The sequence below is a fragment of the Pimephales promelas genome, chromosome 17 (genome assembly GCF_988280905.1).
Source record: "Pimephales promelas chromosome 17, fPimPro1.hap1.1, whole genome shotgun sequence".
Lineage (NCBI taxonomy): Eukaryota > Metazoa > Chordata > Actinopteri > Cypriniformes > Leuciscidae > Pimephales > Pimephales promelas.
Window position 1 is genome coordinate 7,820,543 of NC_142785.1, and position 24,449 is coordinate 7,844,991.

Here is a 24,449-nt window from a genome sequence, read left to right on the forward strand (position 1 = left end):
CACGTTAACAGGTGGGACGAAAACACAGATTTACGAGGGAAAGTTAAAACAAATACATTGTCACCAAGGACGTCTGAGGAATACCTGCTAAAATGTCTCGAGCCCCGGAGGAGGTGAACAAACTCACCGAGAGCACATATAAGGTAAAATTCGTTTTAAACTGCTTGTATATTTGTCACTGACTGACCACCTGTTATTAAACCCAGTACATAAAACCTTTTGAAAGTTATGTTGCTAAGTTAAATAATGAAGTGCTATTTTCTGGCACTCTTATATTTTTGTCATCAGGGTACGTGTAAGTTGTGCAATGAGTAATGAGTGCATTTCAAAGTAGCCTACTACAGTTGGGTTTCTGGGTTGAGTTAAGAAACCTGTTTGTGCTGGACTGTTTCTGTTATTGCATACTTGACTGCTCATTGTTTTGCCAAGGGTGTGTTCCTGGGAATAAGCTGAGGAATTGACTAGAATTACATTACAGCAGGGCATTTCAATAGAGACCAGAAGGCCCTTGAGATAGGCTGGACTTTGATCTCACAACAGGCAATATAATTATAGTTATAAGTAAATGTTTAAACAATGCTATATTTAACTACAGTAGAGAGGTATTTTTAGAAAGTAAAGTTACTGGCAATCTCTTTTATTGCGTGGACAATAAAATGTAACATTGAATGGGACATGTGTCTTTTTGAAACGTGGAAAAAGGAATAGTTCACCCAAAAATGAAAATGTTGTCATTTATATACATCATCATGTTCCAAACCTTAAAGGAGTTGTTGACTTTAAAAAAAAAAAAAACTTTTACTGATGAAAATTTACTCACCCCCATCTCATCCAAGATGTCCAGGAAATTATAGTTTTTGATGTAATCATTCCAGGATTTTCTCCATATAATGGACTTCATTGGGAACCAAACGGTTCAAGGTCCAAAAGAGATTTTATGTGCAGCTTCAAATTGCTTTAAACGACACCAGGTGATGAATACGGGTCTTATCTAGCGAAACGATAGGTCGTTTAAAAAATAAATAAAAAAGTTTAAGTTTAATAAGCACAAATGCTCACCTTGCTCTGTTCTGTGATGCGCATTCGTGACTCTCCTGTTCGAACTTGTTCATCAAAATGAACAAATCTTTTTTCGAGTCAAGACTCGAAGGGTCCTAGATAAGACCCTTGTTTATCGTCTGGTGTTGTTTAAAGCCCTTTGAAGCTGCATTTATAAGTAAATGTTTAAACAATGCTATATTTAACTACAGTAGAGAGGTATTTTTAGAAAGTAAAGTTACTGGCAATCTCTTTTATTGCGTGGACAATAAAATGTAACATTGAATGGGACATGTGTCTTTTTGAAACGTGGAAAAAGGACGTTAGGACCTCTGGGTGAAACTCTCATTTGGACCTTGAACAGTTTGGTTTCCCAATGAAGTCCATTATATGAAGAAAATCTTGGAATGTTTTAATCAAAAACCTTAATTTCTTTTCAACTGAAGAAAGAAAGACGTGGACATCTTGGATGACACGGGGGTGAGTAAATTATCAGCAAAAGTCTTTTTTAAAAGTGAACTACTCCTTTAACCCCACTGACTTCAATCAAATGGACCAAAAACAGACATTTTTCTAAATATCTGCCTAGTTGTAGGCACATTCATTGAGTCGGTTTTTGAAGATCTTAAGTTTCATTCAGTAGCAGTAAGCTGCTTTCCATGTAACTTTGAAATATGAGCTTTGTTCTTCTCTTCCAGAATGTGATGGAGCAGTTCAACCCAGGACTGCGGAATCTGGTTAACCTGGGAAAGAGCTATGAGAAATCAGTGACCGGTAATCACGACACTTAATTTAAATATGCATTCACCATACTTGTGCATTTTCTGCTCAACTGCTCAAGTAAACTCAATATTTCTCAAAAAAAAATTGTCGTGATACATGCTGCTTGGATTTCAGTTCCTGTTAATCAATATGAGTTATTCACTCTCCTACAGCAATGACCTTTGCTGGAAAGGCATATTTCGATGCAGTCTCAAAGATTGGGGAAAATGCTGCCGTATCGCCAGTTTCTAGGGAACTGGGTGAGTATTACTCTAAATCATCACCCATAGGTCCTAATCTGGTCTTCGCCAAAATGGATGTTCTCTGTGCACAGCGAGGCTTAACATTTCCTCGTAGATGATTCATAGCACTCAACATGTCTTTGAATATCCAGTGCCAGTTATTTCCTCATTTTGTCAAAAGGCAGTTCTACGTTTGTGTCTGCTTTAAGCCGCAGACAGGTTTGGTTCTTGTTGACTTTTTATGACTCAGCATCAGTTTGGTTGTCAGGAAATAATGACAGAGCTTTACTGTGATTCATAAACTACCATCTGTTTCATGCCAAGTTTTCATACCCGCCACCACCGCCGGTTTGTGTTTTGTTTTGTTTTTTTTTATAGCAAATTACAAAGATCAATAGGGGATTATCACTAGGGCTGGGTAATAAATATCGATTTTTCGATATTAATCGATTCTCATTTTTACAAACCGATATCGATTCTTAAATCTCAAGAATCGATTAGTCATCCTGTTTCATTTGAATGAATGAGACATTGTATCGCGGCTGCGCGCATCCAACAAATCGCAATAATCTTTGTCCTTTGTTACTATTGAGATGAAACAAAGTCTCAATTTTCAAATTACGTCCATTTTCTTTAGAAATTCAAAAACATAAATTGCGTTTTGGCGCTGTGGCGTGAGATCGCTCTGGCGCAGCTCAAGAGAAGCAGCAGCGCTGATCTCTCTTCCGGGTTAATAATACCAGTTACAGCGTGAAATAAACATGAATGAGCATCTGAAAGTGTGTTAAAAGATAGAGTACAACTTATCAAAATCCCTATCATGTCACATTGATTCGCTCAATCTGCGTTTCAACCGTGGAAAGACGTCAATTAAACAGCTTGTAATCAATGTCATGTATCGTCATATTTACCTCAGAAAACTCCACATAAACAGACTCGTTAGTCCACACTCGTTAGTGTTCTTCAATATTTAATGCATATTTGAATAAATCTGGCAAGTTTTTATGACAGCCACCATTTAAATGTTTATATTTCATATAATCTTATTATAAAAATAAATAAAAGTGTAATTTAAGTGTTTGTATAGCTACAAAACGGTTAATTATTACCTTCATATTAGGCTAATGAAGCCTAGTAGGCTACAACTAGACATAGACCATAGTTTACAGCATTTAAGAGATTTGATTCTCTTGAGAAAAATTGCCATTTATCGTAACTGATATCCAAAATAATCGATATTGAATCGAATCGAATCAAATTGCAAGCTTGTGAATCGAAATCGAATCGAATTGTGAAATTTGTCTCAATACCCTGCCCTAATTATCACGCTTCCGGGTTTCATGGGCGGGATTTGTCAACTTTGTGCATGTCCACTTCCGACGCAGTTCAACAATGCCTGAGACGAAGGCTATATTATGTCACTGCTCTGTTCCACTTTGTAAATCTAACCAACAACGCCAACCCTACTTAAGTTTTCATGGATTCCCGACTGAATTGAGTATAAGGAAGAAGTGGATTAAAACTTTAAAATAAAACAAGGTAGCGCGTTTGTTTGCAGCCGGCACTTTAGTGAATCAGACTAATTTACCAGGGATGCCGTATTAATAAACTTAGTGTAGTCCGTTATCAGTTCGCCAGCGAGATCGGTGATTCAACGGAAGTGGCAGTGCACAAAGATCACAGAATCCGGAAGTCCTACGTATCAGCGTGATAATCCCCTATGGCTTTACCTTAACATTCATCTTTTAATTTGCTAAAAAAAAAAAGTACACAATCACCTTATTGCAAATTATTTTTAGGGATGCACGATATATCGGCCCCAATATCGGTATATGTTTGGTATGTTTTAATTAGGGCTGTCAAACGATTAATCGCGATTAAACGCATCCAAAATAAAAGTATGTGTTTACATAATATATGTGGGTGCACTGTGTATAATTATTTTCTATATATATAAATACACACATGCTTGTATATATTTAAGAAATATTTTCATGTATATAGATTTATATATCATTTATATTAAATATAAATATTTTATATATAAAGAATATATTTTTCTTAAATATACATGCATGTGTGTATTTATGTATACTGTATATATACAAAATAATTATACACAGTGCACCCGCATATATTATGTAAACACAAACTTATATTTTGGATGCGATTAATCGCAATTAATCTTTTGACAGCCCTAGTTTTAATATTATCGTTATCAGCCCAATAAAAAGTTTTGCCAGGTATGTTAAAGCTGATAAATAATGGATTATTTCCTTTAGCTGACACCCTGCAGATGCTCACTGTTCACCGTGGTCGTATTGAATTGCTTGAAATATGATTGGAATCACTTCAAAAAAGGAAATTACAGTTAAGTATTTAACTGTAAAAGATATAAAACATCATTATAATTGTGTGCTTGGGGCATGGATTTTTAACGATGAGACTTTTGTTTTTGTGATCAGGCTCTCTAAATATAAAAAGTCGAATTTATTTATATCGGCTTTCAAAAATAAAGACGGTATTGGCCAAAAATTTAATATCAGTGCAACCCTTACTTTTCTACTTCCTGTAAAAGAGCTTTTGTTCTTCAGTGATGTGTCATTTTGTGAATGAGTGAGCTCCGTTGGCTTTGTCGTTCCCCGTTCTTCTTGGAATCCCTTTCAGACGGCTCTGATGACCAGCACCAGACAGTGTGAATTCTCTGCACATGCCGGCAGCAAACACACAAAGCAAACAGTTACTCTTTGAGACTTTGTCTGCAAACCTTTCCGCCCCTTGGCTTGAACCCCTTCCAAAAACATCATACCTCAAATTCTCCAAAGGAAGTCCTTTCCATCCAAAACTAACATTTAGTGCAGTCATAAGACGATGCATCATATCAACATCTAATGCTGTAGTCATTTCTGGTGCAGACTTTTGTCAACCTGTTCTGTATAAGGAATGCATTGCTTGAAATTGCTTGACGCAAGGAGTTGATTAAGTGAGCATTGTCAACATCAATACGCCTGCAAGAAAGTTCCAAAGTACTTCCAAATAAATGTAGGTTAACACAATTGAATTAACGACTAACTCATTTAACTTAATTAGACCTCTAAACTACATATATGGGCCACACGTGTCATCAAATTAAGATATACTGTATAGTGAATTACCATTGTAACTCTCCATTCAGTTCCTAAATGTTGATCTAGGGAATGACTGGAATGTAAGAGGTGCTCAGTTTAGTCACCCTCCCTTTTTCTCTTGCTGACAGTCTTCTACAATTAAAGGGGAAATGAAGCTGTGAATCAAGTTTACATGATTTACAAGATGGATTTCCAATATAATCAACAATTATATAAGAAACATTACAAAAGTAAACATTTAGAAGAAAAAAGGAAAAAACTTTGTATCTTTCGCCGCCAGGGCGCCGCCACTGTGCAGGTGACGTCACGGGGTTGGTTGGCTCAAGTTTAACAGGCTCTGGGCATTGAAAATCGCGACATCAAACTGTGTTTACACCAGTGTTTTGACCGCGAACGACTAATGTTAGGTACAGGTATTAGACAAAAAGACGACGTCTAATGTTATATGTTGACAAACTGCACATAGAAACATTGTTCGCGATGTCTGCCGTCATATTCCCGTCTCGTCAACATGTAAGTTAGCATGTAAAGTTATTTGTTAAAGGGGAAATGAAACGTCCATATTTTCGCACTGGTAGTGCTAGTAGCTACAGCCTATACTAGGAAAAAGTGTCTCCGCTAGGACATCCTTCAGGGAAAGCATCGCCGCTTCCACACGTCTACCTCCCGGCACAGCATGGTAAACGTGCGCGCCGGTGATGAAGAATTGACTACGCAATACATGCTCAAGATCAACCTCTTGACAACAGATCTGACACAGCCACACTGACACCTGGTAAGTTAGCGTTGCAAACCCGCTCTTCGCCCCAAACCACCACCAGCTGTTCTACATAGCAACGTAACTTACATGGTGTTGACGAGACGGGAATATGACGGCAGACATCGCGAACAATGTTTCTATGTGCAGTTTGTCAACATATAACATTAGACGTCGTCTTTTTGTCTAATACCTGTACCTAACAAGTCGTTCGTGGTCAAAACACTGGTGTAAACACAGTTTAATGTCGCGATTTTCAATGCCCAGAGCCTGTTAAACTTGAGCCAACCAACCCCGTGACGTCAACTGCACAATGGCGGCGCCCTGGCGGCGAAAGATGCAAAGTTTTTTCTTTTTTTCTTCTAAATGTTTACATTTGTAATGTTTCTTATATAATTGTTGATTATATTGGAAATCCATCTTGTAAATCATGTAAACTTGATTCACTGCTTCATTTCCCCTTTAAGACCGTGAACATTCAAATGCAGGAGTGCTTTAATTATTTATTATGGTGATGGTGCCGTGGATAAGACGCATGCCTTTGGTGTGAGAGACCCCGAGACACCGATGTGTCCCTGAGCAAGACACTTAACCCCTAGTTGCTCCAGAGGTGTGCAACCTCTGACATATATAGCAATTGTAAGTTGCTTTGGATAAAAGCGGACAGATAAATGTTAATGTAAACGTATTTAAACAAAGTTTGGTATAGTGCCCATCAACTGTTTGGTTACAGACAATCTTTAATTTAAAGTGCCCCTATTATGCTATTTTAAAGGTTCCTAATTTTTATTTTTTTTTTTTTTTGAGGTATCCTACAACAGGAAGATTGAAGATAATTTTCTAATTTTCTTATAATAATGTAATGTAATGTATAATAATTTAAATCACATTTTTCAATGTAAATCCCTCCTTTCCAAGAGCCTACTGAGCCTACTGGCACAATCTGTTACTATTGGTATACTGCTTACAGTGCTTGTCGGAAGCTAAACGGCTATTACCATAACTGAATTTCAGCTTGGGAGGCATCCTCAGTCCTCAGAATTTGTACACACTGTAAAGACACACTGTAACAATGAGGTTTATATCTATCCAAGTGTAAGTCCTAGTTATTCAACACAAACCTCAATCGCAAGGACAACTTGAGCATGAGACAGGACGTTTCTTAGTGATAGACTACTCAGTTTGAGGTACAGTATGTTGCAACTGTAATTCCTCAACTTCAGCATTAACTGGTGTATGTCCATCAACAAACCTATGTTTCTAATTTATTGCGGTGCACATGCAGGAACTGTATCAGTAATGGTGCATACTGTACGTTAGCTGAGCACTAATGTGAATGACTGAACTGAAGTTTGCAGAGCAAATCTGGCTTTATCCTTTGTCATTACTCATAGTAAGAATGACAATCTGCATTAAATGACAGTTTTAAGTAATAGTGGGCGGTAACTCATTTGCAGAACTATACTGTATTATTATCCAAATTAATGCAGGATCACCTTACATTGGGAATAGTTTGATTCACACAGTCAATTTAGTCATTGTTGTTGTAGCAAAGATTTATTGTCACAGATCAGGTCTCAGTTTCTTTTGTGTAATATTAATCTGCTATTGAAAGCATCACCTGTCATGTCCAGAAAACCGTGGCTTCAAAACTGCATTAGTGTTGTTTAAAAAGAAAGGGCACCAGGTGTTTTGAATATGTTCATTCTTAAGCCTGCTCTCAGTATTAATAATCTGGAAGTGTAGTGTCAATGGTGAAGAAGCACAGCATGGTACAAACATACAGCAGTTGTGTTTGTAATGTTTCTAGTGTGCTATTTTTTTGGTTACAAGCTTACAAGAATAAAACCTTGTTGAGCCTTCATGTAAACGCATGAATTCAGTCAAACTGAAACAAAAACTTGAGCATGTAAACATAGCCATTGTCACTTCATAATTTTTTACTTCTATTAGAACTCCTTTATGATTAAAAAAAAAAATCAAGCTTCGATAAGTTTGATAATGTTCCAGAAGCAAGCTATTAATTAAAGTGCTTGATGGGTGGAAAAACATTATGTGCTATGTGCTAATCAATCAACGCCTTGATTCTAACTGATGCTTAGCTGTTTTGTATTGCTCTGTATTCCGACCACGCTTGGATTAATGGTACCTACCCAGGATTTTTTTGGCGAAGATACAACAGGATAAACAAATGTACTGTTTCACATTTGACAAACCACAAATGAATTATTTTGGACATTGCCAATTTACCATCTACTGCTCGATTTTGGAGTGTAAATCTGGGCGCATTCATTGTATAAAAATAAATAAATAAATAAAAAATAGCTCAATGGACAATTAACATGCGTTTGTTTAATTTTTCGGCTGTTGGTTGGAGATATACAGCTCAATTCAGGCTCTCAGTCCATTGTACCATCAAGGCGGCATTCGTTCATCTAGACTGTTTGATAGAAAGATTTGTGCTGGCCGGCTCATGGATGAATCCATTGTAGTGTCGAACGAAAAAAACAGATTACAGCTTGCTTGGATTGGATTCAATCCAGACAGACTTTGAGCCGCTGTGACCTGAAACCATTGTGCTGGTGGTAATGCTGTACGACATTTGAAAAAAACCAAAAAACTGACATTGTGATATTTTGTTTTTCTGCAATTATATATTGCGATATGAAAACAATTTAACCAGATGAGTTTAAACTTTAAAGGGGTCATGAACTGGCTTTTTAAATTTTTTTATTTTGTTGTCGGAGGTCAACTTATGACGTTCGCTTGGTTTTTGCATTCAAAAACCTCAAAATGAATAAGTAATAGGCTAATATTTTCTACCCTAGTTTTGAGCCTAGCTCAAAAACGCTCTGTTTTTATGGGCGTCTCGCATTGAAGACTTGGAAGTAAACGCCCACTGCTGTGAGTGGATAACAGTTGTGCATAAAACCGGGGGTGGTGTTTTATCCTCTTTGACGTCATAATTTCCCACTTTGAAAAACAAGTCATTTGCTGAGGCTGGTGTCAATAAAAGCTTTTATTGGACTAACAAGGACGTTTTCAGTTCTGAAACAGGATATTCTTATAATATGATGACCTCTTTTATGTCAAAAGCTCAAGGAAAATTTGATTTCTCAGTTCATCACCCAAATAATCAATCATATTTAATTATTATTATTAATTCTAAAATGATTTTATAGGGGAGTGAATCTGCATAGAAAATAATAAACAAACTACAAGCTGTGAATAAATACTATAGAACAAAGATACAAATTAATTAAACAGTGCATTTTCAGTTAAGTCTAACAGTATTCAAATACAGAATTTGATTAATCAAATGTTAAAAAACAGCATAATCTAGTATAATTAATCCTTCCTACCAAAGTGATTTTCTCTTTGTATTTTGATGTTAGATTAACATTAATGACAGACAGTTTTATTTACATTCATGTTTGCCATAAGCAGCTGTTTACGAACACTGAGATGGGCTTTTTGACAATTTTGTTGGCTGTTTGTACTACTATGTGTGTCCGTGCACTGAAAACAGTGCATGAATTCCGAATTGAGTTCTCTTTTGTGCCTTCTAGCACTCGTATGGTTTAAAATTGCTTTAATGTTTAAACTGACAGGACCTAAAACATGTGCAAATGATAAACATTTGCTTTACGATTGTTAAACTGCAATTACAGTAATCAGAGAATTACTTGAATTTTGAACCACAGTGCCTGGTCTGTATGGAAAACTATGATCCCTATTCTTGACATTGCATATCCTGTGATCATGTGACTATCGCTGATGAGCATATAATGATGTTAGTGATAAAACGATATTATCATGAAACCTGGCGAGTGGATTTCTTTACCAACAAGTTGGACCGAAGTCTGGAACTGATAACAAAGCCATCAGTGATGGAACCTAGGTGTGCTCTTTGATACCAATATTTCATTTGAAAGCCACATTTCTAGCATCTTCTATCTGAAAAATATATCTAAATTATGACATATGCTCTCAATGACATGCTGAAAAGTTAGTTAATGTAATTAATCAAAAAGCATTACAAGATTATTGTAATGCTCTAATGGGTGGTTGCCCTGCACGCTTATTAAACAAACTTCAGCTGGTCCAATCAGCAGCTCGAGTTCTTACCAGAACCAGGAAGTATTACCATATTAGCCCGGTTCAGTCAACACTGCATTGGCTCTCTATTAAACATTTATCTATTTATCTGTTAATCTTCCCAGTACTTGAGTGAGCTCTTAATGCATAGTCCTTCGCGTTTATTGCAGACTTAAAATTCGGGAAGCATTGTTTGGGAAGCAGACACACTCTTGTCAGTTTAAATCTTGACTGAAAATGCATCTCTTTAACCTGGCATACACAGAGTACATTATCAATTTATATTATTCAAATAATGCACAATGAATCTTAGGCTTCATAAAGTAGGCCAGCTAAAGCCTGAAACAGTTCCCATAACCCCTGATGTACTCGTTACATCCAGTGTTAATCTCGATAACGAATAATTAGGGCCCAAGCCTTGAAAAGGCGAAGGTCCTATTGTTTCCTTAGGATTATTATTAGGGGTTCAAGCACGAAGTGCTGATTGTTATTGTTAATTTTCCCATGATGTAGCATTCTTCATATAAAGCTGATCGGGCAAAACGAACCGAAGACTTTGGGGTACTCACACCGCCTACAATGTCACCAAGGCCTGTTTTCTGTACCCTTTGCTACATCTCTCAAACATAATTATTTTGTGCTTAATGGCCTTAAATGCTTGAACCCCGATAAATGCTGCTTGCAGCTTTAATTTGTCATTATTCTCGTTAATTACATTTTTTCACAGACGAAAACGAGACTATAATAACTAATAAAAAACATTTTCGAATGACAAAAACCGTAACGAAAATCTATTGACATTTTCATCAACGAATAAATGTTAGACGAAGCTGTTAGGAAGGGATGATTTGGGAAGTCAGAACTGATATCCTGCGTTTGTGTTAGATGCGTACATTTGAATTATAATGTGTTGATCTACCAGGCGGGACATACATGAGTCGGCGTGCACTTGATGCATGCAGAGTTGGGTTAATTACATGTATTTACAATACGTATAATTGCTTTTGAGTATTATGTAATTTGATCATTAAATACTTTTAGGGACTGTAATTTGTTTTTAATATACTTCTTTAAAGTCGGCATGAAACGGAAGTTGAGATTTTTGTTGTCTTTTTTTCCTTGTTGTGACGTATATCCGAGTGAAACGGCTTCTGAAATTAGAAAAAAAAATTTTTATAAACATTACAATATTACATATAAAAAGATTAGTCAAATTTGACTTCATTCTGACTTTAAATATATAATTTTATTTCACATTCACACATATATATTAACTTTCATCACCAAGCTTGTGATGAAACTAGTACTATTAACATATAAAATACGAATAGGACTACCAAAGTGGCTATCAAAGTTTTTGGCTAGATGCAAGAAAATCACGTGACGTGATGCATCCTATTGGAATTTGAAGTCTTCTTAGTTGTGTAAACTTCTATATCAGTGAATGAGATGCTTGATTAAATTTATTTTCTTGTGTTTACATTTTCTCAAATGGCAAAAGAAAAAGGATCGTTCGCTCTGCAAATGATCGGAAATGGAATGTGTTTGAGTGATGGTACACACACAGACACATCGTCCCTTCTCTCTATTCTGTTGCGGATGTGTTATGCTTTCGGCAGGGGCTTTTAGACAAGGGCAGGTTATTTTCTACAAGGAAGGGTAAAGCTACCTTTCCACACACGACATTCAGACTCTCGCAATTCACCACCTAGTGGCAGACTGGCAGTCGTAATGATCTTTTATTATGACAGTATGCGTAACATGTATGTTAAAGCTGCAGTCTGTAGCTTTTTTGTGGTTTAAAATTATCCAAAATACATATATTTGAGAGAATGCATAACCAGCCAGTGTTCAAAACTACCTGTTGGCCTTAGCTCGATTCAAAGCGGTAAGCTTGTAATAATGTTTTTAATTCCAGTGGTAATGTTGGATTTCCACGGGTGATTTGAGCATATCTTTTAGTCATTAACCTTACCCTTGAGTCATTACCCTTGACTTTTTTTGGATTTTCTCTTAGTTTTTTCACAAAAGAGAAAATCCAAAAAAAGTCAAGGGTACCAGCCTGTGTACATATTTTCATTTCCGAGCAAAGGAACTACTCATCCCACACTCACTAAAGTCGACTGAAAGCCACCGTGAAAGAGCCTTTTGAGTGACTTTCAAATCTGACTACGACCACATGAACTTTTTCCATGTGAACAGCTGAACACGTGACACGTCTTCCACTAATCAGATGCATCACTGTGGGATTGTTCAGGATTGTGGGTAATGAAGTACTTATCCAATACATCGCGAATAAAAGGCATTTATCTTAAAACAAGGTTAGTGCCCCATGAACTTTCGGCGTTTATATGAGCATATACAATCGCTTAGTACAGCCGTAGCTGGTTTTAAGTCTACCATGTATGGTTACGTTTTTATGGCTTATCTCAAATGTCAATGGAGAAATTGTATTGAATTTTCACTTCCGGCCCTGGCTGTGGGCGGGGCTGTGGGCGGGACTGTGATGCTCTATTATCGTCAAGAATGATTTGGGGGTGGGGGTTAGTGCACGTGCAACGGAAGGGAGAGGGAGGGGACCAGATGAGGATGCGGAGGGAGGGTCGAGCTAGCCTCCGTTTTGTTTGACCATACTTTGAACATCCACTAGTGACGTCACCCAACGTAGCTCAGAGCATCTTTAATGTCAATCCCTGATTGTAAATAATCTGAAATCAACATGATGCATTGTTCAAATCCCATTTTATTTTTAATATGTCATATTTGTAAAATGGGATAATCATTGTAAAAAATTGCTGGATTGGGAACGGATTTGATCAAGATAAAAGCCGGGGAGGCAGAAATTACATTTACAGGGGGTACATTTGGATTTCTGTTGCATTACATTTTTTCATTTAGCTTTAATAATTTTAGAAGTTGGTTTACTGATGATGATTCTCCATTTAGACTTTTTCCATTGGTAGGGATGCCCTGTAATCTCTTCAAGGTTGAGTACCTTTTTGCTACATCTCTGGGGTTGTGAAAACACAGAGCAGGTGCTGACACTTTCAGTACAAAGACTGCATTTACACACTCACTCCACTGACCTTACCATGCTAATGATGCTTTTATAACTGCTAGATGGGTAATAATGCTGCAGCTCACCTCAGTTTGTTTGCTCTGGGGTTTGTTTTCGTGAGCAACACTAATGGAGCCCTAGCAAGATGAAATGATACTGATCATACATAGTAGGACAGGCACCGCATGCTAAACGTGTAGTCATAAAATAATACATATGTAAAGAGAAGTCTAAAATACAACTTGATACCTCTCTGAACTGTTTATCAAAACTCTGTAATGTAAAAGAAATCAGTAATGTAGCAATAATGTTTTTTTTTTTCTTCTTCTCAGGTGTGGTGTTGGTGGAGATTGCAGAAGTGCACAAGAAGGTCCAACTGGAGCTGGAGATGTCTGTGAGTATGCAAGGCTCTTCATATTTATGATCTTGATGCATCACTTTTTCTCTCTTATTCCTCTCCAACTCCAGAAGAAGCTGAAGAACACACATTCTGTATATTCAACAAGTTAAAATGATAAATTAATACATTTTTCCTTTCAAAATGTAGCATACCGTTGATTCTTCATATTGTGTGTGTGTTGCCTTCATCAATGACTGCTTAGAGCCTTTTTTACAGGATAACTTTAGTAAATTTAAAATGTACAAATTCAGAATTATTATTATATTGCCTTGTGGAATATAAACACTACTGTTCAAAAGTTTGGGATTAATCCCATTACAATCTTATTAATACCTTTATTAAACAAGGATTCATTAAATTGATCAAAAGTGAGTGTAAAGACATTTATAATGTCATTAAAGATTTGAACTTTTAAATATTCTATTCATCAAAGAATCCTGCATCACCTGTACAGCACTGATGATAGTAAATGTTTCTTCAGCACTAAATCAGCATGATAGAATGATTTCTTAAGAGTCATGTGACACTGAAGACCGGTGTTATGGCTGCTGAAAACACACCTTTGCCATCAAAGGAATAAAATACATTTTATTATACAGTAAAAACAGTAATTTTAAATAAATTAAATGTAAATTTTGCATGGTGTAGGGCTGTAATAAAAAAACAAATAATTTTTTTTATGAAAGATATCTTCAAGTGTTAACCTACGAGCAGAACTAAAGCAGGGGGAACTATTGGGGGAAACCTTTAGTTTTGGGCACGAGCTTTGTGAAATTGTAACTTCAAACATTTTTGTAGTCACATGAGTTGTCATTATAAATCATAGAGTCATATTTAGCCTTAGGAATAATGTGAGCTGATCTTATCTGTGGTATGTGACTGCATTGAGGGCTGCTGACCCTTTTCCCTCTTGACTTTTATAGCATTTCTTCCTTTAATTTTTTTTAAATCAAATTATTTTAGGTATTCAAACTCACAGTGTTATGAATATTTAACCACTGAAGCTGATAAGATTACCCTTTTTGTTATAATTCTTTACGTAGTCAGGTTATCATAGTATTGGAATGCTTTCATGCAATTTCACTGATACTGATTTTTTTTATCGCTGTGTGATGATGATGATGTTTTGCCATTAACCGTGTTGTTACAGTTCATGAAGTTCCACAAAGAGCTTATTGCTGAACTTGAAAAGAAAACTGATATGGATATCAAGTACATGAATGTGAGTATTGTGTGTTTTTCTCCTCGTCATACTTCCCATATTGCTCTTACCTGCACTTACCACTATATTACATTCCTTTTAGGCCACATTCAAAAGATACCAGTCAGAACACAAATTTAAGCAAGACTTCTTGGACAAATCACAGGCTGACCTGAAGAAACTGCGCCGGAAAAGTCAAGGGAAGCATTCGTCCAAGTATGAGATAAAAGAAAATGAGGTAAGCATTTATTGTATCTTTGATCTTTTCTGATCATACAACATGAATTTTGCAGCTACTGAGTAACGAAAAAGAAAAATGTTGGGTGGGGAGTTGGTTATGCATCGATCGTTGATTGGACTCAAAAGTGGAGGCAGATGAATCTGAGTTTGCAGGGGCAGCGTTTAAGTGGACTAAATTATATTTAGACTAAGTTATATTTAAGTCCTACATACATCACCAGATAGAAGGTCCAGTTATGTCATTTTGAATTAACATTATTAGATCATTTTTTTATGAAAGGCATGCACAAATGATTTGTTCACAATATCTATAATATGCATTTAGAAAATAGATGAAATTTGACTTCATACCAAATTTATTAAAGACTACAACTATAACAATGATGGGATCATATGCTTAATAAGTCAAGCATAATAAGTCAAAAAAAAAAAAAAAAACAGTGGCTTCGAAAAATATATATAATTTGAAAGGGCAAAATGTAAAAATATTTTCTAGTAGTATTCATTTCTGACAATATTTTACTTGGAAACAATGACAAAGGGCTGACTCTAGTTCAAAGGGAACGGCTCTATTCAATTTATTTTCTGACTCAATATCAGGAACATGATTTGACACATAAATTCACTCTACTGGAGTGGTCTCTATTAATTGGCAGTTTTAATAGCACACCATTGTGTTACTCCTTTCAAAGGCGTACTGTTTCTTTGAAAGGTTAGCGATGGAAACCTTTTTTTATGTAATGTGTTTGCTTCTGTGACTGATGTTTGAAGGAAAATTGAACTGAGCTGCTGCTGAGTTTAATAAAGCATCACCCACAATCATGTAAATTGTTTTAAGTGAGTCAAACATTAGCATTACTTTCTATTCACAATAAATCTGAAACTTGAAATTGCCATTGTAAACACAGTATCAAACTTACAGTATAGCTCAGAGCTCATTTGGTGTGGTTGCACTTTGGGCAATGAGTTCGAGTCCTGTCTTGAGGTCCTTTCCTGGTCCAATTCCCCTCTCCCGTGATTTCCTTCCTTTCCTACGGTCCTATAAAATATTAAAGCAAAAAAAATCTTGTTGTGTGGGGGTGATGATGTACGTATATAAAAACTTGTTTCCTGCAAGGATGTATCATGCAAGTCATCTTGACTTGATGAAATGTCATTCACTTCGGTAGTGACTAGAATCTTATCCATAAACATGTCGGATCATGTCCCAAAAAGCCACCGAATCATAATTTCAGACAGCAATGAAGTCATATCATACATTCATATTGCACTGAGAGACTTGTTGTGTGGGACTTGCGTGTCCAGGCATGATCTGCAAACGATTCTGAAAACAACACCAAGGAAACAAGCAACGTTCACGGTCACTATGACAACTTGCACAGAACTACTGTATAATAAGGAGGGGATTCCTGTGAAGAAGAACAACGCTCCGTTTCTAGTGTTATTTTCACAGGTCTGCTGGGTAACAGCTCTGTTCTATAAAAGCATACACTCATTTTGTTAAATGTGAGGTTTTGTTTGTGTTTCTCAATGTAATCTGTCCCAAAAAGATGTATTTCAAGCAAGAAATCAAGTATATCTGTCCCATTCGGGAGTGTATCATGTGATGCAGCCATATTGTATGATTGATTTCTATCTCTAGTGTTTGGAGACCATCTCATCCCGGCAGACAGAGATGCAGAGCTTTATTGCTGAAGGATGTAAGGAGGCTCTGATGGAAGAGAAAAGGAGGTTCTGTTTCTTAGTGGACAAACACTGTGCCTTCTCCTATCAGCTAGCAGCCTTCCATGACAAGGTGACCCACTGAAAAAATTCAGCTTTTAGAGTCAAATTTTAAACTTGCTGATTTTCCAGTTAATATTGTTGTTAGACTTTGGGAACAACAAGAAATTAAAATTATATACTGTAAGTTCACTACTTTTGAAGAGTTTTGGTTTAGTACAATAGTTTTGATGTCTGTAAAAAGACGATTAAAAAACAGTATTATAAAATGTAATTCATTCCTGTGATGCAGATTTTTCAGCAGCAATTACTTGAGTCTTCTGTGTCACATGATCCTTCAGAAATCATTCTAATATGCTGATTTGGGGAAAATAAAAAGGAATCCATGATACTTCCCAACCAGGATTATTTGATGAATAGAAAGTTGATGAAAAGAACAGAATTAATTTGAAATAAAAATATTTTGTAACATGATAAATGCCTTAACTGTACGTTTAAAGAAGTAGTTCACTTTAAAAAAAAAAAAATTTTTTGGTGATAATTTACTCACCCCCATGTCATCCAAGATATCCGTGTAATTCTTTCTTCAGTCGAAAAGAAATTAAGGTTTTTGATGAAAACATTCCAGGATTTTTCTCCATATAATGGGACTCCAATGGGAATCAAACGGCTCAAGGTCCAAAAGACAGTTTCAGTGCAAACTGCAAACTGTTCAAAGGGCTTTAAACGACACCAGATGACGAATAAGGGTCTTATCACGCGAAATGATTGCTCATTTTAAAAAACAAAACAAAACAAAGTTTAAGTTTTATAAGCTCAAATGCTCGCCTTGCTCTGTTCTGTGATGCGCGTTCGTGACTTTCCTATTCGAACTCATCATCAAACTCGTTCATCAAAATGAAAAAAAAATTTTTTCGAGTCATTTGGTTCATTCAACGAACGAAATGAACGAATTGACTCGGAAAAAGCATTTGAGCTTAAACTTAAACTTTGTTTTTTTTTTTTTCTTAAATTACCGATTGTTTTGCTTGATAAGACCCTCATTCATCATCTGGAATCGTTTAAAGCCCTTTGAACAGTTTGCAGTTTGCACTGAAACTGTCTTTTGGACCTTGAACTGTTTGGTTACCGGTAAAGTGCATTATATGGAGAAAATCCTAAAATGTTTTCATCAAAAACCTTAATTTTTTTTTCGACTGAAGAATGACATGAATGACATAGACATCTTAAATGACATGGGTGTGAGTAAATTATCGGCAAAAGTTTTTTTTTTAAAGTGAACAACTACTTTAAATAAAAAAAATAAAAAAAACACATATTGACCTTAACATTTTGAACGGTAGTGTACCTTTGCATTTCTTTCTTCAAACTGTATGTCCACTTGCACCCGCAGGCCAAGGAGATACTGACTGTCAAACTGCCCAGCTGGCAAGATAAGTGTACCGATGTCACCGGGGTACCAGACACAGTGATATCCATGATTGAGGGTCTGCGAACAATGTCAGTCATACCCGAGTCCTCGCCTTCATTGGAACGCCCTGAGAGGGTTAGTCTAATGTTATACATATGACTGTTTTACCCTTAGGGGTCTGAGGTGTTCTCTGGGTCCTGGAGGTGGTCATATTCTGACATGTGTGCTTTTTTCTGTAACTTGTGACATTTTCATGGCTAAAGTATTATTAGACTGTTTTCAGCACAAAGTCTGCTACAATAATATGTCAGCAGCATGTATGTAAAATTTTGTAGTTTTGAGATAATGACGTTTATACATGGTTTGTGAAAAACAAAAAATTGTGTGCTGGTATCACCGGCGATACCGTGGACCCCAAGGGGTTAAATGCTATTTTTGGTTTGTTTAATAGCCATATAGCATTCACATGTTCAAGCCAGAATATCAATGCTGTTAAATTGTATTGAAAAAAGGCATCATGTACACATTTTTTTTTTCTCCTCAGACCAATTCCAGTTCGATTGTTCCACCCCCAGCTCCTTCACTCAAAGCGCACACAAGCCCACTGGCCAGCATGTTCACCCAGGACATTCCCAAAAGCCCCATCTCATCAGAGCAGTACTCAGGCAAGCTGACGGCTCCCTCGCACTTCGATCTAATCAGACTTCATCAGTTCTGCTTTCAACAATCAATGTTTTGATGAGACAGTCCTAGAAACATTGCTGTGATTACTAATTTAGCTGATTACTGCCTCTAAATATCTTTAGTTATTGTCACTGAAGTTCCTCTTGCTTTGATATTAACAGATCTAGACAGTCTAGATGGAAACAGCCTTTCTAGGTCTACATCTGTGTCTAGCGGTATGGATGTGGCCAAGAAGAACAGGGTGCAAACTATCTTCCCCCACACAGCGGGAAGTAACGAGACCCTGCTGAGCTTTGATGATGGAGACATTATCACGCTGCTTATCCAAGAGGAGCGAGATGGATGGCTGTATGGAGAACTAGAACATACTGGACAGTAAGTACTAAAAAAAAAAAACATTCATTTAATTCCAAATTGCTTTTCATCCTTTAAAGGATAGTTCACCGCAAAATGAAAGTTCAGTCATTTGATGTTCCAAAACCTAAATGACTTTCATTATATATGAACAAACAGTTGAAGCATTCTTTAAAGTATATTTTAATAAGTAAGTCATATAAGTTTGGAACAATATGAGGCTCATTAAAGACACTACAACTTTTCATTTATATTTCTTTTGTCCATGGTACCCCTTTGGCACTTGAATGATAGCAACATTAGCTTTTCTGAGCTGGAAATACTGCTCCATGACTCTGTTTGTCAGATTTACTCTCCTAACTTGGTAAGGCATGTTCAACATGTCAAACATGTTCGAGGTGCTTACATAAGTCATTACGAGGGAACAAGCACTGGCGTACACCTTTGCAGGCCTGTAGGTTTATTGGCTCAAACAAAAGTGGCTCCTTCAGTTATACATGATGAGGGTCATTCGTTCTCCTCTTATCACAGTTTTATTGACCTGGGAATGAGTTTCCAATTTGGGACGTGTAACCATTGGGGTGAGCTGACATTTGACCTGACATGTTTAGAGCGAGTTTTTAAATTAGAATGTACAGTAGATTCTCGCTTTGCGATATACGACACAGACAAGAGTTGATTTACGCTTTTCAGCATTAGCATGAAACTTCAAATGAATTGAGTTGTGTTTTCACATTTAGTAGTTATTAAAGTATGCATGAAATCAAAATGGTCACTATTTGGTTTGTTAGCGAATATTACTAGTCTTGAAGAATTATTTCATTGAAGTTAATCCAGAGAAAAATGTGTCACAGCTCTGCTTTATCATAAAAACTTGATTTCTTGATGCACATACTTTATACATTTCTAAATGTATGTTTTACTGTTCTTTTGGGTGAAACTGATTTTTGATTATATTAGTTAAACTATCTAATTTTTCTTTGCCTTTTTGAAAACGACAATTTTTGTAGTTTGTTTTGGTGATGATTGTGCCTTATTAAAAACATAATTTTAAAGCTAACAGGTGAATCTGTTTGTGATATTAATATTTACATGCAATCATTTAGTCATAGCGACATACAAACCAAAGACAAATGATCCTACTGCAGTGAAAGCATCAGTGTCTGTGCTTTGTGTGCTCTTACACTTGTTTGTTTTGTATAATTTAATGAGCATTTCAGAGGTTTGTGGTGGACAGTTTTTCACTACCCATTAAGCTGTCACCACTATTTTGAAAAGTAACATGTCTTAATGCATTGAGGCACTCTTAAAGGCTCAGTTCAAAGTTATCCACTGCTGGCAGTGTGACAGTTCCTAAGCAACCAAAACCAAATGAACTCTTCATGTACATTTGTGCCACTACAGTGGTTTCTGATTAGTCATACAACGGCAAAAAAAAAATCTTAATGCATATGGAAATGGTGCTGGCACCCATTTTTGTTAGAAAATCATGATGCATGATGTTATGGATATTTTTTGCTTTCAATTGCAGGCGGGGCTGGTTTCCTTCATCTTATTGCCGGACGTACACTGAGCCAGTAATCACAAACAGGTGAGTCTGCTCTTTCTTTTAATTAAGAGCAAAAATGATGGGATTTCAACTGAAAATGCTTATCTAACCATTATCAAACAGTAAGACATCAATTTATGTACTTTGTTCAACAGAGTCGAGAGTGTGACTGATCTTCCAGAGCAGCCGGAGGGAGACGAGGAGGTGGAGGAACCCGTGCTACTGCCCCCGCCTGACTACAGTGACTCATCTAGGGACAGACCCATCAAGCCCTCCACCCCCTCTCCACAGAACACGGTAAACACAGTGCGGTGGCAAATAGGAATGCTGAGAGTGAAGTTAGTTGGAAAAGGAGCCATTCTCTGGAAAGAGAGACGCAGGGTAGTATCTGTGCGTCTAATCCCTTTGTGGCTGAAATAAAGAAGGCAAAGTCATTCTGGGAGGTTGTCACCTGATTGAACAAGGCAAAAATGAAACACCTTTGTTAATAGTGGAACAACTTTCCAATCAACCAATAATATTTAAGGGCCAAGTTGAGGCTTATGGGGCTTCTAAATCAGTGTTATTCACCTATCATTTCCCTTTTGGGGAAAGTTACGTGTAGGGTTTGGTTTTGGGGATAGGGTTGGGACTAAATTTTCGACACAGGAATGTTGTTCCAGGATTAACAAAATATGCTGATCCAGGAACATGTCTTGCTTGGCAAAATCACGGTGACCGGCCTGTGTACACCTCACTTTATGCATTTTTACTGATCGGATAACCATCCAATTTGTTAAAACTGTTCCATTTACAATTGACCACATACTGTAAATGTGTCTCCGCAATATAAATATAAATCCGATCTTCAATCCCCGTGTTGTATGCAAATGTAAGTTCACGTCGACGAAAGCAACAGGACAGATATGTGCTGCATTTTATTTATCATAAGCTCATTTAAAGATCAAAAAGCTAATAGGAGAGAGAGTAGCGCTAACACTAGTATGATAATTTAGTCTAAGTTGGTTTGATTTAGTCTCACTATTAATGAAGATGACTGTGTTGAGTTTCAGGATGCAATGGTGAAAATGAGTAAAACCAGATGCATTTACACTTGCCCAGTTTCATTTGGAATCCATCTCACACCACCTCCGTCGGTGGTTTTAATGACCGATTTAAATCACTCTCAAATGCCTTTCACGATCGTTTGGCATCTTTTCAGGATGGCTGTGCAATCAGAAAAAAAGTATGAAGTGACCCGGTGTAAACAAGGCCATAAATGCAGTACGGTATATATTATTTTTATTTCAAAAGACTTTAAGACTCCCATTTCTGAATCACAAGTAAATTTGTGACACTGACCATGTGAACTCTTCATACACACAGTCAGATGTTCTTCCATTGAAACTCAAGATGAACTCTTCATGCTGAAGAACATGGTTATCACATTTTACACAAACCTGGGGAGTTTGTGCAGATGCTGCTGTCATTAAAGCAACATGGCTTAAAACTAATTCTAAAACATTCAGAAATGCATGTACAATTTTCAAATTAAAAATGTAAAATTTTCTATAAATTTGTGCTTCTAATATAATTTGTAAAGAAAAAATCGATATCCACGAATACATGCAAGTATATATGAAGAGTTCAGATGCAAAAGCCTCTAAATGCCATTTGAAATTTTCTTCTAAAATGATCATTTTTATCAAGCTTGTATATTTAAGTTCAGTAATTTCACTTAAATGGCAATGAAGATTACCTATTATTTGTCATTTAAGTGAAAATACTGAACTTAAATATACAAGCTTGATAAAAATGGTCATTTTAGAAGAAAATTTCAAATGGCATTTAGAGGCTTTTGCATCTGAACTCTTCATATGCAAATATTTTCAGTAGCAGTTTCTTTAGGACCTCGATGTATTTGTTCAGTTATACAATAGGCTTTAAATTGTACAAATTAGATCTACATAAGTTAAAAGTTACTTATAAGACCTACAATAATTTAACCTTTGTTCTTTGCCAGGGGGCCTAGGGAGTGGTAGATGAATGCTCTGCATTGCTATCATTGTGAAAAATAAAAAGACATCTAAAAAATGTTCCCTACCTGGTTTTCTCATTTTGCGGGAGAGTGGAGACTATTGCTTTATGTTAACTTACGGCAAACTGTATGTGATGTGTATCTGGCTCCCTCTCCTGAATGACCTCAAGACACATGTACTGCCTCAGGGCAACAAGATCAAATTGAAAGTGTTTAGACGCAACTAATTCACCTTGAATGTGATCATATTTTTTGTTTAGCTTGACAGCCCATGGTCGCTTTGTTGTTGTTCAGAAGTAAATTGTGACAATGTTCATTTTTGAGTGAACTACTCTATTAATATGTAATAAGGCCAAAACTTGTCAGATTGAACTCTAAGATACTCCATCCTTCTCTCATTTAAGGTTATGTGCATCTTCCATGACTGTTTACAGTTCATCGCCTCTTTAAAGTAGTTTTGATTAGATTTTCAACACTAAGGCAGAGAAAGCAAGCATTTCAAGATTATCAAGATTCCTGACGCATATGATGAGGTCATAGGACACAGTGATTGTTCCAGGTACTTAGTCGGCTGGTGAAACGACAGAATTATGTGTTGACGTCCTAATCGAACCAGTCTGACAGGGAAAATCAACTCTGCTCTTGCATGTTCTAAAGAATGGAATCACCGTTTATGCTGATCACTTCTAATTCTTATTTCTGTGTTTGCAACAGGTGTCTTTGCCAAATGGTCATTCAGCGCCTCCATTCCTTGGGTGAGCGTCTTTTAACAGAATTAATTCCCCATATTACTAGATTACTCTGTAATCACAATGCTTGTTTTCCTCCTCAGGGGTGGGAATCCATTTTCCACGGTCAAACTACGACCCACCATCACAAATGACAGATCTGCACCACATATATGATAATCGCTCATTCAGCCCCTGCCCCAAAGTGAAGTGTCTATATTGATGCATTGCAGATATGGCAGAAGAACCAAATGAAAGGATTCTGTTACAGCATCAAGTTTAATCCTAAAATTTTTTAAAAATACAAGCCAGCATATTTACAGGAGGCATTATTTATAAGAATTTTAGACTTTGATTAAATTATTATTTTAAATTGTGTCTGGATTTACACACTTGTGTTTCCAAGAAAATGCACAGCACCAAACAGACTCTTAAATATATATTTTCTGACCATATTGGTCCTATGTCTGGGGACATGTGAAGGTAAACCTGAAATCCTAAATGTATATTTAAAGTATTGGAGTCCTTAATTAGAAACTCCACACATGCCCAAATCATATTTCATTTCAAAATCCAGTGAAGTCGTGTTAGATTTACCAGTTGCCAAATTGTTCTGGTTGGAATTGATCAATTTTAGCCTGTTTTTGTTATACAATATCATGATTTCCTTGTTTTAAAATGCTGATATGTTCCTTATCCTTCACACATTTTCCACATTTTAAAGAGAGAAATGTAAAGACACTTCGTTAAATAGTTTATTCCTCATTTAAAGATAAGTGTAATGTGTGGTGATAACATTCCTACTAGCTGCACAGCTGATTGTTTTCACAGCTTTATCCGGACATCATCTCAAACGAATCTCTTTTTCTCCATGGAATAGAAATGCTTTTTTTTTTTTTTATTAAACATGTAAACATGTACAAATTATGCCTTTGCAAACATGTTTTTATGTAGGGGAAACAGTTTAATTTCATACCTTTCTTTTTTGTGTTGTGACATTGATTCATTGCCCCATTTCTTGTCATACCAGATTACTCCGAAATAAAGATATATGAACATA

At 36.4% G+C, this 24,449-nt stretch overlaps 1 protein-coding gene across 1 annotated transcript; it reads left to right on the forward strand.

The window, feature by feature from the left end:
- Window positions 1-2: 2 nt before the first annotated feature.
- On the forward strand, window positions 3-24,449 carry baiap2l1a (BAR/IMD domain containing adaptor protein 2 like 1a). Its single transcript, XM_039688325.2, has 14 exons — window positions 3-143; window positions 1,737-1,812; window positions 1,974-2,060; window positions 13,416-13,477; window positions 14,634-14,705; window positions 14,788-14,922; window positions 16,567-16,719; window positions 18,040-18,192; window positions 18,602-18,722; window positions 18,903-19,116; window positions 20,627-20,686; window positions 20,800-20,941; window positions 23,376-23,416; window positions 23,494-24,449. The coding sequence occupies exons 1-14, from the start codon at window positions 93-95 to the stop codon at window positions 23,564-23,566; spliced, it is 1,440 nt and encodes a 479-aa protein (XP_039544259.2). The 5' UTR covers window positions 3-92; the 3' UTR covers window positions 23,567-24,449.